Consider the following 14,214-nt stretch of genomic DNA (forward strand, 5'->3'; position numbering starts at 1 on the left):
ACCAAACACTATCGTATAACGAGTTTTGCTAGTTCCCGGGCAATAATACTGTTTGTCAAACAACAGTACTAGCATCAGATGAGAAACTGAGAAACTGCAATGATCCTTGGTATACAGTACCTGTGACAACAACTGTATTTTCTGGTTCTTTACATACACATCTAATTTGTGGTCCTGGATTAGTTTCAATATCTCCACTAACAAAAAGAGTACTTCTCATATAACAATGATACAAACAAAGTGCAAGAATCCAAAAAAAATATTGTCAAGTTTATATTATCATACATTAATATTAACAAATATGTGAAATTGAACTCTTATGCACAGAGAAACACAAATTCATGATTTGGTTAACAGGACTCCTCCACAAGATCTGCAAAACTTCATACAATTGTCAGACACGCAGCGAATAGTAAGATTTTGAAATATATACAGTTCAGGTGGTTTGTTGGAAATACAAGTCCTGCTATTAGTTTTCTGTATTAAATGGTAAAAACTCTATTTTAGTTGACTGAGTTTAGTACATAGCATGTGCTCCCATTGACTGTTAAATTTAATTTAATTGAATAAGATGTTTGTGTACTGATTCTTTTTAGTACGAAAACAGATCACTTAATATATTTCTACTCGCCAGAATGAAACTGCAGCTGACCAGAAATATGCGAAAAATGTCACTTGAACTGAACCATGATATCTAGAGAAATAACAAAATTACTTTTGAGCAAAATACAAAAAATAACACATTTACTATATAAATACAGCAGAGGTAGTGATTATGCAATTGGTGTTTGAACTGGATTGAAGACTTTTAAATGACGGGGATCGATTTACACATTACATATTCAGTTCTTACAATAATAGAAAGACAGTTTTTCTGGCATATTTCTCACCGGGTCAGCGACTATTTCTCACGATCACCAAAGCCTGGACACAAAGGCACAAATGATAATTGAAAGTGTATAAATACTATAATAAGCACAGTTTATTACCATTGAAATTGAAGTGATATAACTTCGTCTATATAAGCATTGTGCAAAGAAATATACAATCCGAGATACAATATCCTGATACGAAAATTACGCTGATTTCCACTGAGGCTACAACTGTGTATGCGGTATGCGTTATGCCAATTGTTGTTAAAACTCGAATCCATTTCGGGTAATATCCGTATTTCTACGCGCTGTCGTGTAAAGTCGGTAATTTTTGGCATTTTTGCTAGGAAAATGGTAAAAATCAAAGAAAGCACAGTAAAATGTTGGCGAATCAAAAAAATACTTGGTGTGCATATGTGTGGCATTGAGATGTATAGTGCGCCAACTTCGAAATAAATTGGACAGAGCGTATCGAAGTCAAGGGCCTTGAAAGACAGACGAACGAACAAACGGACGGACGGACAGACGGGCCAAGGGCAAAGCACTAGCCTAATCAAATGCCGCTTGACAAGTGTAAGTCCAGTTGAATGGTACAACTCAATACACCAGTTCATGGGGTTCAGCGGTGCTGTTATATCAAATCTTCTGTAGTAATATGCCATCCCTATGAATCCACACAACTCCTGTATAAGGGCCGCTAAATTGTCACTATTGAAAGTAGGAAACAATCGCCCACTGTAACTTCACTGAGACGTCTGAAAGCAACGCAGAACATATTGTCCCATCGACTTGATTATTCCAGTTTCCAAGGGAAGTCGAATGGGGTACACAACCTGTTGACTGACTAATAATGAGTAGCAGATTCGGTAGGTATTTCTTCTTCATTCGTGATACTTATTTCACAATGAACTGGGAACAGATCAGCAAGTTTATACACAAAATGTTTTTAGATGTAATGTCAGATTAATTGGCCAACAAACATTACATCTTACTAACTTTAGCAGCTCTAGTTACTGGGATATACCTGAGGCAATTGTTTATGTCTACCGCCATCTTTCTTGGTTTTACTTGTCTAAAATGGCATTAAAATTCATGTTGAAGGCTTTGAATTTACCCGCTTTCATAGAGCATATGCATAGATCGACGAGACACGCGACATAATCGGCAATAATTTTGCATATTCCAATGAGCTAGCGGTAGTAACAAAAATACACTTCTTTTCGAAAATAAACGAAGCAGAATAGTAATTTACAATAAATTCAATTTAAATATAAGAATGTTCCACTTTCTCTAATATTGTTACTGGTCATCCTGTTACCCCTTAGTTCTGCTCTTTCCCTTTTTTATTTGTTCTAACTGCATACGAAGATATACCCAAAATACAATACTAGTTCACCAGTATGTCTCACGTTTCTCTTCTCTTGCTTGATTGTGAAAGTACACGGTTATGTGACAGACGCTTATTTTTTTCAAATATTAGAATTTGTAATATTTGGGAGGTTATTCTGCATAAATAGAACGGATGTATATATATTATTTTTTTGTTCTGAAAGCTCGGGAATATAAAAAGAATACAGTTTTCATAACGATATCCTTCTGCTCGAGAGAAATTATGATTTGTAAGCTGTAATTCGAAGAGGTCATTAGTCAGGCAACGTAGACTGCAAGAATCATTTATGTAGTCTGGGTTTTAGAAAACATACAATCATTCAAGGAAATAGTAATATTTCTAGAATAAGATGTTGTCGATAATTACAACACACAAAACGTGTCTATTTTGAATTCCCATTTTTTTTTCCATATAGGTGTTAAGACAGCTGTTGGTACCTGAGCTTAAATGTAATGTTAAAACAAATGGCTCACTGCCTTGTCAATTGAATATGTATTTGTATAGTTGCATGTGGTTTTTCTATAAATTACGGCATACTGGCAAATATTCATTTGTATTATATTGGATTATATTCCTAAAGTTAAAGATAATTTACAAATTATTCATAAGCCAATTGAAGTAGATTTTATTTCCATTAAACTATGCTCTATTCTTTATATATAGTATACATTATGTTTAATGGATTTGTGGTTTCTTACATAGAACTGTACCGATGTTTCAAAATACCCATTTTGGCTTGTTGAAATATACTGATTAGCTAATCACAAATACCGCAACGCCAACAATCCTTTGATCAATCTTTGAGACCAGTAATTTTAAGTTAGGATTTCTGTTTTAGACTAAAATCCTTTAGGTCGAGAATGACAATTCAGACCAGAAGACAAAAAATAACGAGGTTTTGTACAGATATATAACATTCACAGTTGCCCAATAGAGTGCCTGTGAGACAAAATACAGTTTCTCAGAGTAGTTGATGTCACTTGATTTTTGGGACACCATTGAATGGACACGACCCATTTACAATTAAATGAGAAGAGCATATACTATATATATGAATTCAGGTGACATGTTGGCCTTTGATTACAAACAAATAACGAGAATATTTAAATACATATTATAAATGTGTATTGGGGAGAATCAGTGAATAAATACTAATTGTTTGACCATACGTTACACAAATTGTATGCAGCAATAAATGAACCAAGATCCCTTAGCAGTCACTCATGCTGAGATTATTCAATATTTTAATTTCATATAAAAGTCAATTCAATAGTTCAATGCAATCATCTTGTCTTTATTTGTTTCTTTATTCAATACAGAAGTTTTCACGAAAATTCTTACTTCAAATAGTATGAATAATCGGTCATATTATTTAAATTAATTAAATAAATACCTTGTATATGAAAGAGATTCAAATTTAATATAACATAAATTAACTGTAATATACATATACATATATAACTGAGAACACACCGCCTACTAAATATCACAAGCCTTGGCACACTGGCTTAAGGTATTATCAATTCAGTGTCAGAGTATTGCTCAGTGGTACATAAAGTACCACATCATAAATCAGAATACGCTATTATGTTCATGTGTATTACAACAAGATGATGACATTGATATTTCGTAATTAACTATTTGTATCAATTGAAACCTATATGTGTAATACCAAGAATTTGCATCTCGTCACGTGAGGCTCCATTCATGAAAGCCAAATTTACAGTGTGGTCAACATATTAACTACAATGCCACAAGTGCAGCATTGTTTTCCGTTGATAACATTAACCATGTTGATCAAAAACATGTTTTGCTTCATGGTATACAGTGGTTTATAGTGGTCCTCTCTACTGCATGTATTGGATAACGCAATAAATTTATGAGAAAAAACTTAAATACAAATATACAACTCTATATATTGTACTTGTTTCATATGACTTTTGGGTGAATAGCATCGGGCACAGAGATGTTCTCCATATGATACAATATCGTTTCTCATTCGAGTAATTAGAAATTACCGTAATATACGAGTTTTCTATGTTTTCAATAAAAATTATTTCGCAATTACAAACCATTTTTCATATTATGTGCCCGTTTTATTGATCTAAACACAAACAACTATACTCCTGGTCCTGGTGAATAAAATATAATTTCATAATAGTCATGGTTGAACAATATATAAAACTAATGCAAAGACAGATTTCTACAAAACTTGCTAAGAATGTGTGAATGCTTCAGTAATACATGTACTATTTTTTTTCATTTGGTGGTATTGCATAACAATAATTTATATGTAGTTTGAATTTTGATATTAGAGAAAACAAACACATTGGCATTTAGCTTTCTATGGGACACTATATCACGCTCGTGATAGCAAAGGCAAAAGTCTTAAATTACTGTCATCCATTAGATAAAATTGAATTCAGAATGATTTGATAAGCGTCTTTTTAGGTTTATATCCTCAAATCTGAGGGTAACATTGCTCCTTGCATTGTTATCTAGCTGCATATTTTTGTTCAAGTTTTGACTGATGTATTCTAACAAACATGATTGCGAAACTAAAAATTAAGCACATGAAGATTACTCACTAATTTTGAATGTAAAAGAGTCAACTTTAATAGAATGCAGTAAATTTATTTATTATTGTATCAATATTTATTGAAAAGTATTCGACATTTTTCAATAATCCAATTAGCGCTTATGAAATCTACGTTATACAGTTTGCCAGGAACTTATTTTTTTCGACTCGAATTTTTTAGGGCCCTCGGTGGTCTGGTTCGACTTCCTGAATCAGATTTCTTCTTACTCGATTGTTTTTTTCTTTCGGCTTCTATTTTCTCTTTCTGTTGCCTTTTCCTGTGATTCTTAACGCCAATATAGCATCCAATCAGAATAGCAGCTACAATCAACGGTATTATAATCTTTGTTGCCATGTCTTAGGAAAAGATAACAAGAAAATTAACTATCAATTAAAAAAAACAATTATCTAATATGTTTTGCAAGATTTGATTACCTGAACCGCTGCCTCCGTCAATAACTGAATCATTTTCGCCAAAGAAATTGTCACCAGTTATTATTCCATTGTAATCTGCGAAGAAAACGAAAATCAACAACATGTATAATCTATCAAGTTTTTAATTGAATATGTTTGAAAAGTTTTCCGAATATGCATTTTTTGGAAAGGTAATTTACCTGTGGGAACCGTCTGACTAGACTGTAATCGACTCATGACTATTGAAGTAGATTCTATAAAAAAGAAGCACAATGTAAATGAACAATTTAAACTTTCTTTAATACGTTAAAATCTCATATATCTGGTCATCATTATGGAATTTCCTCAGAAAAAAATAATGAAGTAAAAATATTAGTAAATAAACACAATTAGAATAAAACAATCACAGGTACTAGTGAATACCATAATTCAAAGTGTTAGTTGATCAATGTAACACGTTCAATGTAAATCCGCTCAGTTACTTGGGGTAATCTCAATGACAAGATCATACCTTTTTGAGGAAGATCTACATAAGTAATACTAATTATGTGAATTTGATTCCCGTCTGGTCCTTCTGACATTCCCGGATTCAGGATGCCATAGTTCCCATCCTCATCAACAGCCAGGTCAGTGATAGGTAAATCCGATATATCGTTGTTGAGAGTTATCCATACATCGTTATGTGTAAGAATAGTGAGTGCACTATTTTCACCAATCCCAATTATACCAAGGTTGTCGGGTAATATTGTGAGTTTTGCAAGACGGCTGCCAGTAGGAATTTTGTGATCCCATTCAGCATTTATACTTGATCTCATGAGTAACACATCTTCAACTCCTAATCCTACTATTTGACCACTTGGCATTACATCCACACTTACAATACAACAACTATCGGTATTACTTTTAATCCAGCCGTCGTCCGCTAAACTTGGTTTTACATACAAACTACCATCCTCTTGAACACCAACAAGTGTGGTATCATGCAGGTTAGCCACATCTTTTACACAACATGATCCCTCTATTGGTTCACCGTATTGATACACATGATCACCTATTGGGATTCCAGTATAAAGATAACCATCAGCCCCCACAGCAATAACACTGCGCTGATTCATCTCTCCTGTCATATAGTGACTTGCTGAATATGATGCACCAGGCATATCTACAGTAGTGAGGGGGACTTCTATAAATTGATAAAAAAAATGTGTGATTTTAAAATTTAAGAAAGTTATATTATTCACACACAGATGGTAATTCAGCTGTTATCAACTTTTCAGTCAGGTTGTAATTTCATATTTTATTTCAATAAAATTGAATTCAAAACGTATTTACCTGTATATTGACCAGCTGCACTTAATCTGCCAGAGTTTATTGTGCGTGAGTCATCAGAACCACTAGAGGAGTCAACAGTTTCACCAGATTTACCAGAGTTACCAGAGGCAACTGATTCCCCCGTGCTTCCAGATGAGGTACCGGATGATCCAGATACAGCTGAGCTTTCACCAGAACCACTCTGTAATTCACCTAGACATATTGCTTGAAATGTAGGGTCGTCTTTACCGAGCAACACTAACTTATCATCTAGATTTACAGTTAGATCTTTTACAATGGCATCTACTTCTACATCTTGCCAAAAAGGTTCATTACCAGTAGATATTACTATTGCACCATTTGTATCTATTCCGAGTAGAGTTTGTCCATCAGTATATGTAATCACCTTTGCCACAAAACCACTCCCCGGAATTGGGCCATTCCATTCGACATTTAAAGTTTCTTTTATATACAACAGGTTATCAGTTCCAACACCAATAATGGAATTGTCAATGCAATCAATACTAATCATACAGCAAGAGTTTGGTATTTTTTCAGGCCATCCCTGAGTGTCCATTGTATACTTCCGCACCATTTCGTTGTTTGTATCTATAGCAAGCAGAGAACCATCTGTCATCACCACAATATCTATAATCCCACCGGAATCTGCGACAAGGCTTACATGATTTTTGTCACGTGTGTACAAATTGTTGTCAATTCCAACGAGAAGTGTATTTGAACCTAGAAAAACAAAATGAAGATGCGGTCAATAAAAGCTAAATAGTTATATACGATATTCAACTCTTTAGTGTCTGTTGTACTCAAATCTCTAATAAAAAATATCTTGAATCTCCATTCACAATCGGTTACTAAATTTATTTCTGAATAAACCAATTAAAGTTTATTTTAAACACATTTACTCATCTGCTGTAGAAGTGTGTGCAGAATATATGGTTATAATCAAACAATACCTATTATATGCAGACGATAATTGTACCACGGAAGACAAATCAATTCAAAATTGTGTCATGTTGTAATATCTGTTTGTTTTGAGAAAAAGATGTCACATACATAAGCAAGAATGAATAAATGTCGGTATTGAAAACAATTGGAAATAGAGCATCGTAGTCCAGGATGTGTTTACTCGTTGGTTTAGCATTGGATTACTTTTTTTCCTAGTTTACAATTTTTTTAGATAACAATGATAGAAGAAACATATGATTATAGTAAAGATTTATAACAACAATTTAGTTTAATTAAATTAAATTATCGAACGCAAATACATGAGCACTTTAGCCATACTACATTTCCGCAAAAGCTCGTAGGTTAGTGAATACATCACAATATAGTCTTTGTTTGTGTAACCCCGTGATGACAATGTAAATAATGTGTGCATGTGATATTTAGTCCGTAATGTGTGAATGTGGTGTTGTATTGGAGTATTATATGCAATAAATCGCTTCAAAGGCTGAAAGCTATGTAATCTGACAATAACAAATTTGTATCGGATATGTTATTGTTTTCACAAATACAAATACATCTACAAATAGACAGCAACGTTACGATATTGCGAAATACTCTTCGCCTGTACTATCTTTCGAAAAATAAATTACAGTTGCCAAATTACAAACACAACAACAATGCAATAATAATACTACACCTTCGCTTCCACTGCTATCTCCACCTTCTTCAGTATTTCCTTCAATATCATGTGATTCACTTACTCCAGTATAACAAATGGCTATAAAGCCACTATTCGCTAGCAATGGAAAGGCACTATCTGTGTCCACGAAAGTCATGTCTTCAATTTCATTGCCAGCAAAATCAACCTCAGTATCCATCCATACCCCAGACTGGTCAAGAAAAACAATAGTGGTTGGAGTAAGTCCAAATATACTGTCCCTAAATGCTATTTTTCTAACCTGTTCCTCATACCCATTCACCACAATTGTCCATGATGATTGGATATCTTCTCTCACTTTCAACTCGTTATTTGCAGTTATTCCAAATATTTCGCCACTCGGTGAACCTACACATACACTGATAACACTAGCACTTCCTGAAACAGGACTTGACCATACTCCACTTGCTAACGATTCCATATGTACCAATTCATAAGTATCTGTTACACCAATTAGCCACCCATTCGAAGACATATCAACATCTATCAAGGGTACATCAGGGGTTAATGGACCAACCATTGATTGAAATTGAACATCTGTTTGATATAATTGATTGTCATCGCTTATGACCAATAATTCCAAGCCATCTGTCGCTGTAGAACCACCAGTGGAACCTAATATGCAATGAATATTCAAAAACAATCTATATGAATGACTCCATAAAACAAAAATGAAACACATGGGTAAATAATTTGTTTTTCAGTTAAAACGCGAGACAAATAACATAACGTCTTGACTACTATATTACCAATTATACCAGACAATTATGTACATTGACATATACTGCTGATGAAGCGACATATATGACGTCCATGAGGGAAAATTGGTTATTGCACACCTAAAAACAGTTATCAACTATCTTGTATCGGATATTAAAACACTAATAACATAATTTTAATTAATTTGGACTAGCAATTTCCTTTGGTTGTTGACATTTGTATGTGTTTTAATCAGTTTACGGCTATGTGAATATGTTTAATAACATAGAGTATTTTAGATTTCCAGCAAATATAAAGTTTTCACTTACGTTGTTGGTTTTGGTTATTTTTATTTCAAATCCGGCTGTTAAATTAAATTTGATTTAATTGTGTGTTAGCTACTCCATGGTCTTAAATTACATATAAATTAATGGCCTTGTGTTGTAATGACATTGAAGTGCGTCAATGTATATTTGACTATCCCATTGCAACATGGGACTTTAATGACTGTTTTTGTGTCTAATTAAAATCATTTCCTAAAAATTTATTAACCAAATGTTGTTGTATGCTAGTCTCTATGTATTATCAGTGTCCATGCCTGAGTTCAATTCGATAAATATGCTTCTTTGTTTCTTCGCTGTTCTGTGTCTTTTTCGAACAGGTTAGTTTGGTTAAATCAACTTCTCCAGAGAGTGCTTTGAAAATGTAGCTGTCTCACATATTGCCAATATAACATTATTTGTTTACACGAGCCAGCTGTCAATTATAGAGACATGTGTTACATGATACAGGCAAATTATTGATATTATTTATCGTTCAAGCCATGCTGCTACAAATTAGCATATTTCATATCAATGTCGCTAAAATTTTCTGTGAAGAAGTATGGTAATCTGTTTCACGGAAATTTCACAAACTTATACTTTCTTCATTATAAGATTAATTTTACTACCAGCTTATATTTTGTTTTTAGTATTAAAAAAATATGTATAGTGTGAATAATATAACAACACTATTTGAAATTAGTGTAGTTGACAGTATAAAGATGTACGAATTACTTTTTTTGCGGACAAAATTCAATGATAAATAAGGCTTGTCAAGATATTGTACATCCTTTCTATCAACTCCAGATGCCAAATTAATATTCGAAGTACGAAATTACGTTGGCAATAAATGACATATCAATACAGAAAAAAACACATGATAATATTGAATCAAATACATAAGTTTAAGTACCTGCACCTGCTCTTGATTTTATTACAGATCAAAGAGCGAAGTGGGAGTTTGATTAATTATATTTTTAATTATGTTTTAACATTAGGTTAAATCACTCACCTGGTTGCGACAAACACCATTTAATTGCCATGAAATCATTAGGATTTGTAAGAAAGGCAGTATTTTTATTTTGTATTAAAATATCAAATAAACGTTGACCTTGAAGATCAAAACCTGTAGATTCCCAGAATGTATCTCCTATAGGACCATAAAACAAATCATCCCCGTCAGGCCAAGCAATACCAAGAATTATTCCTCCACCATAATCTTCAATTCCGAGGATTGGACCACTGTTTGGTACAAAATCAAACCAGTCTTGATTGAGTGATTCTCTGTAAATTAGTTGACGTGTGTAAGCTTCAACAGCCCATATGATATTCTGATCACTAAACATCACTGATACAATAAGGAAACGACTTGGTGAAATAATTGACCAGGGTGTGTCCATTGTTGATTTGTGTTGAAGATCGCCAGATTCTGTAATTCCGAGTAATTCCCCGCCCATGTAACAGGCTACATCAATTGTATGAGCTGTACCAGGTATTGATTCTGACACAGTCCCAGTGTTTGGGTCAAGCATTACCAAATCATGATTGTTAGTCACCAGAATAAACTGACCCTCTATTTGGCGTCGTAGTCTATTTCGATACTGTCTGTGAACTACTGGCGCCAGTATATCATCATTCATGCCTGTATAAGAGTGTAAATAACAAGTATTTAGATTCATAGGTATTTGTCCTTAATGTAGACTACAGCATACTATACAATATATACTTTACTCTATTTGCTATATCACGCTTTCATCAACTCATGTGCGTGTAGCAATTCCAACTCAATGCAAGTTTACTATAATATATGCAGTCTACTGGCACTATGGAAAAATAAATGTTCTCTGGGAAATTATCCAAGTAGGGCATATTATTATCACTGCAACACCACATATTATTGATAAATTGATCAGGTATGTATAAGGAAGTTAAATAACATTAATTTAATAAAATGTTTCACTAGATGTTGAACTAAGTGCCAATTGAATTACCAGTATGTTTAATTCCAAATTCAGCAAATTTCTATTAAAGATGTATTTTTTAAAAATTAGTATGTTACGATTATTCCATGTGTTTTTGTTAATTTCAATTGACATTGGCAAACATGTCAAAGGTATTGCAACACAAGTTGTCGTACTGACGACATTTTACATAATATTCCTATCGGTCAGTATAGTTAAGGCAAACAAAATCAAAGTTCAATGAAGCCCCCGTATTCAGTATTCCCATACTCGTCACCTTCACCCTTCTTATTATATTTAGCATAGTCAGTTTTATTTATTTTTGATTTTCGAAACAAGGGGAAGCGGGATTTTTTTATTATGTTGTAAAAAACGCATAATATAACTCAATTGAAATGCACCAACATTTTCAGCTTGGAATGATTTGTCATGAATTATTAAGTCTTTCAAAGATTTGCAGCATTACTGTGATGTCATCGTTTCTAGAGGCGGAATAAAGTATAATTCGATTTAAAACATCCAAAGAGCTTTTGAGTAAATTTAAATTAAGATAACTTTCAAGAATAACTTCTATTTACACTTAATTATTCTATTATTTATACTATACCACATGATTACTTAAAATTACGCATTTGAAACATTTACCATCAAGCATTATTCAATAATTGTGGTTCTGGTCCTTATAAATACTTATTGATTGGATACAATTATTCTTAATTTGTTAAGAACAAGACTGGCGCGAAACTTTCCTACACTTAAGATGACATTATCAGTATACTATAATTTGTCGAGTTTGAAGGGTCTATTTTTCAACAAAATTTCGGCCTTCTAATTGGAACAAATTGTACTTCCTTACTGGCAGATTTCATTAATTTACATATGAATCTTATTTTCCACAGAAGTTAGTTGAAAACAAACAGTACAGAAATGCTAAATCATTTAATTTCATACTCAGATATTTGGATTATATACTTTCCATCAATAATTCTAAAATGAAATATCATGTTGAACTTCAGACTATATAATCCTCTGCTTCATACTTGGATTTGTCCGGAGAATTTCATTCTAAGGGTGATTTTTTTACCAGTTTGTATGATTTTATATCCAAATTATTTAGCTATGCCAGAGCCTCTCGTACATTTGCGCAATTTGCGCAATAAAATCAAAGTTGACGCGTTTTTCATAACACTGTGCGCCAGTTTGAGCGCAACATTTTTGTTCTGCCAATTTAATGAAAGAATTACGTAGTTGCGTTTGTTTTTACCGTAAAGTGGCTGATTGATCTGAACGACCCTTTACTTACTCCGTGGCGACATCTTTTCCGACAATAATGTCGCAAATTTTATCACATGACCACTTCAAGTGGACCGTGTGCAAATAAACAGCATGACGAACAAAAGACAGCGCTTGATGAACGAGTTCATCCTCGGGGCATCAGTTCCAGCCGCGGAAGAAAAGGACACCTCAGAAACAGTCTCTGAGCCTTCCGAAGGTTTGGAGGGCAGCGATACTTGTTCCGATGTTAATCGGCGGCACCCACAGGTACGTAAACACAATCATAACAATGTTACGCAGTAACACTATTCATTGTTTTCAATGCTAATTAATGTTATTTTAATAAATTACACTTTTACTTTGAAAATTATGACCAGAAAAGAAGCCTACTATACCATGTATTATTTGTAGGTCAACATTACATTACACGTGAAACCAAAATATAAGGCTAATTTTTTATGTCCATTCAATTGTTTACATTTATTGCGTGTTACGTGATTCTTCACTACGAGTGCGTTGGTGATTCAAGCACCGGTGTTGGCGCCAGAGTTTTGTTACTTTGTTTCTAATTTCTAGCTGGTCACTTTTAGTCTCAACTTAGTGAGCAATGTATTGCGATATCTATGTTTCACCTCTGAATAAAGATCCATAGACAATCGATCTGCTTCCTATCTATTCTGGGAAACCTTCAAGGGTTTTGTGGGACGCACCCAAACGTATTTTCTCAACCTCATAGGCTATTAGAATTTAATTTATGGCATGTTTTCTATAATATAATTCAAGAACTCTGGGTGATGTTTAGGCTTTTCTGATGTGTGCTGCGTCCTTATAAAAAAGCATAGGTCTTAAAAACTGACAATAAAAAACTGTAATTTTTTTAAAATATTTTTTATTGATCTATGCAAAATGATTTGATTTTAATTGAGAAACTTTCGAGTTTCTTGTTTTGTTTACAATCACTGTATTTTAAAAATTCCCAGCAATAGTGATAGATTTTTTTTTATTTCTCTGACTATCATGTAGAATCATGTCCAAACAATCTGGCTTATTTAGTTTTATTACTGTAGTTTTTTACATTATAGCAAATGTAAAAGTTATGTGCACATAGGCACAATAGTGAATAATTAACAGACATAACACCACTAATCAAAAAATTGCTTTATTTCACAATGGTTACAATATTAGAATTTATCTTGACTCTTCCAACTTTCTCTTTCTTGCAGGAAAGGTGGTTAACCATATGGCGTTTTTTTTTTATATTTTATAAACTTTTATTGAGTCTTAGTACAATAGTACAACAACTTACATGTAGCACATACATTGTTTCATGGAAAAATTACATCTTAGAAAAGTAACTGTTCATACACTATGTCAGACATTAAAATGTGATTGATACAATTGTGGTCTTATTACTTTGCCAATACTGCAAGGAACTTGCCCCATTTTTAAGGTGCTGTTCAAGTTTCCCTTTTTTGTTAGCTATTATATATTCTATTTTTTGTATATTGTGTACAAATGGTTCAAAAGATCTAAAATAGGGAATTCTATTTTGACATCTACATATGTAAATATACCTCTTTGCTATTAATATTAAAAAAATTAGCAATATTGGGAACAGCGGGTTTCCCAACAGTATTGACATTGCGTTAAGGGAGCTTCTTAGCCCAACCTTCCTGCCCCAATTTTCTGAGAATTTTGTCCAAAAAATAATTA

The 14,214-nt window shown here is 33.2% G+C and overlaps 1 protein-coding gene across 1 annotated transcript; it reads right to left on the reverse strand.

Moving 5' to 3' along the window:
• Positions 1–4,994: 4,994 nt before the first annotated feature.
• Positions 4,995–6,117, reverse strand: LOC146736174 (uncharacterized). Its single transcript, XM_085505183.1, has 4 exons — positions 5,766–6,117; positions 5,455–5,508; positions 5,276–5,350; positions 4,995–5,197 (listed from the first exon to the last, which is right to left on the reverse strand). Exons 1-4 carry the CDS (start codon positions 6,115–6,117, stop codon positions 4,995–4,997), a joined length of 684 nt encoding a protein of 227 aa, XP_085361309.1.
• Positions 6,118–14,214: the final 8,097 nt, after the last annotated feature.

Source organism: Saccoglossus kowalevskii, chromosome 11 (assembly GCF_978046115.1).
Source record: "Saccoglossus kowalevskii chromosome 11, keSacKowa6.1, whole genome shotgun sequence".
NCBI lineage: Eukaryota > Metazoa > Hemichordata > Enteropneusta > Harrimaniidae > Saccoglossus > Saccoglossus kowalevskii.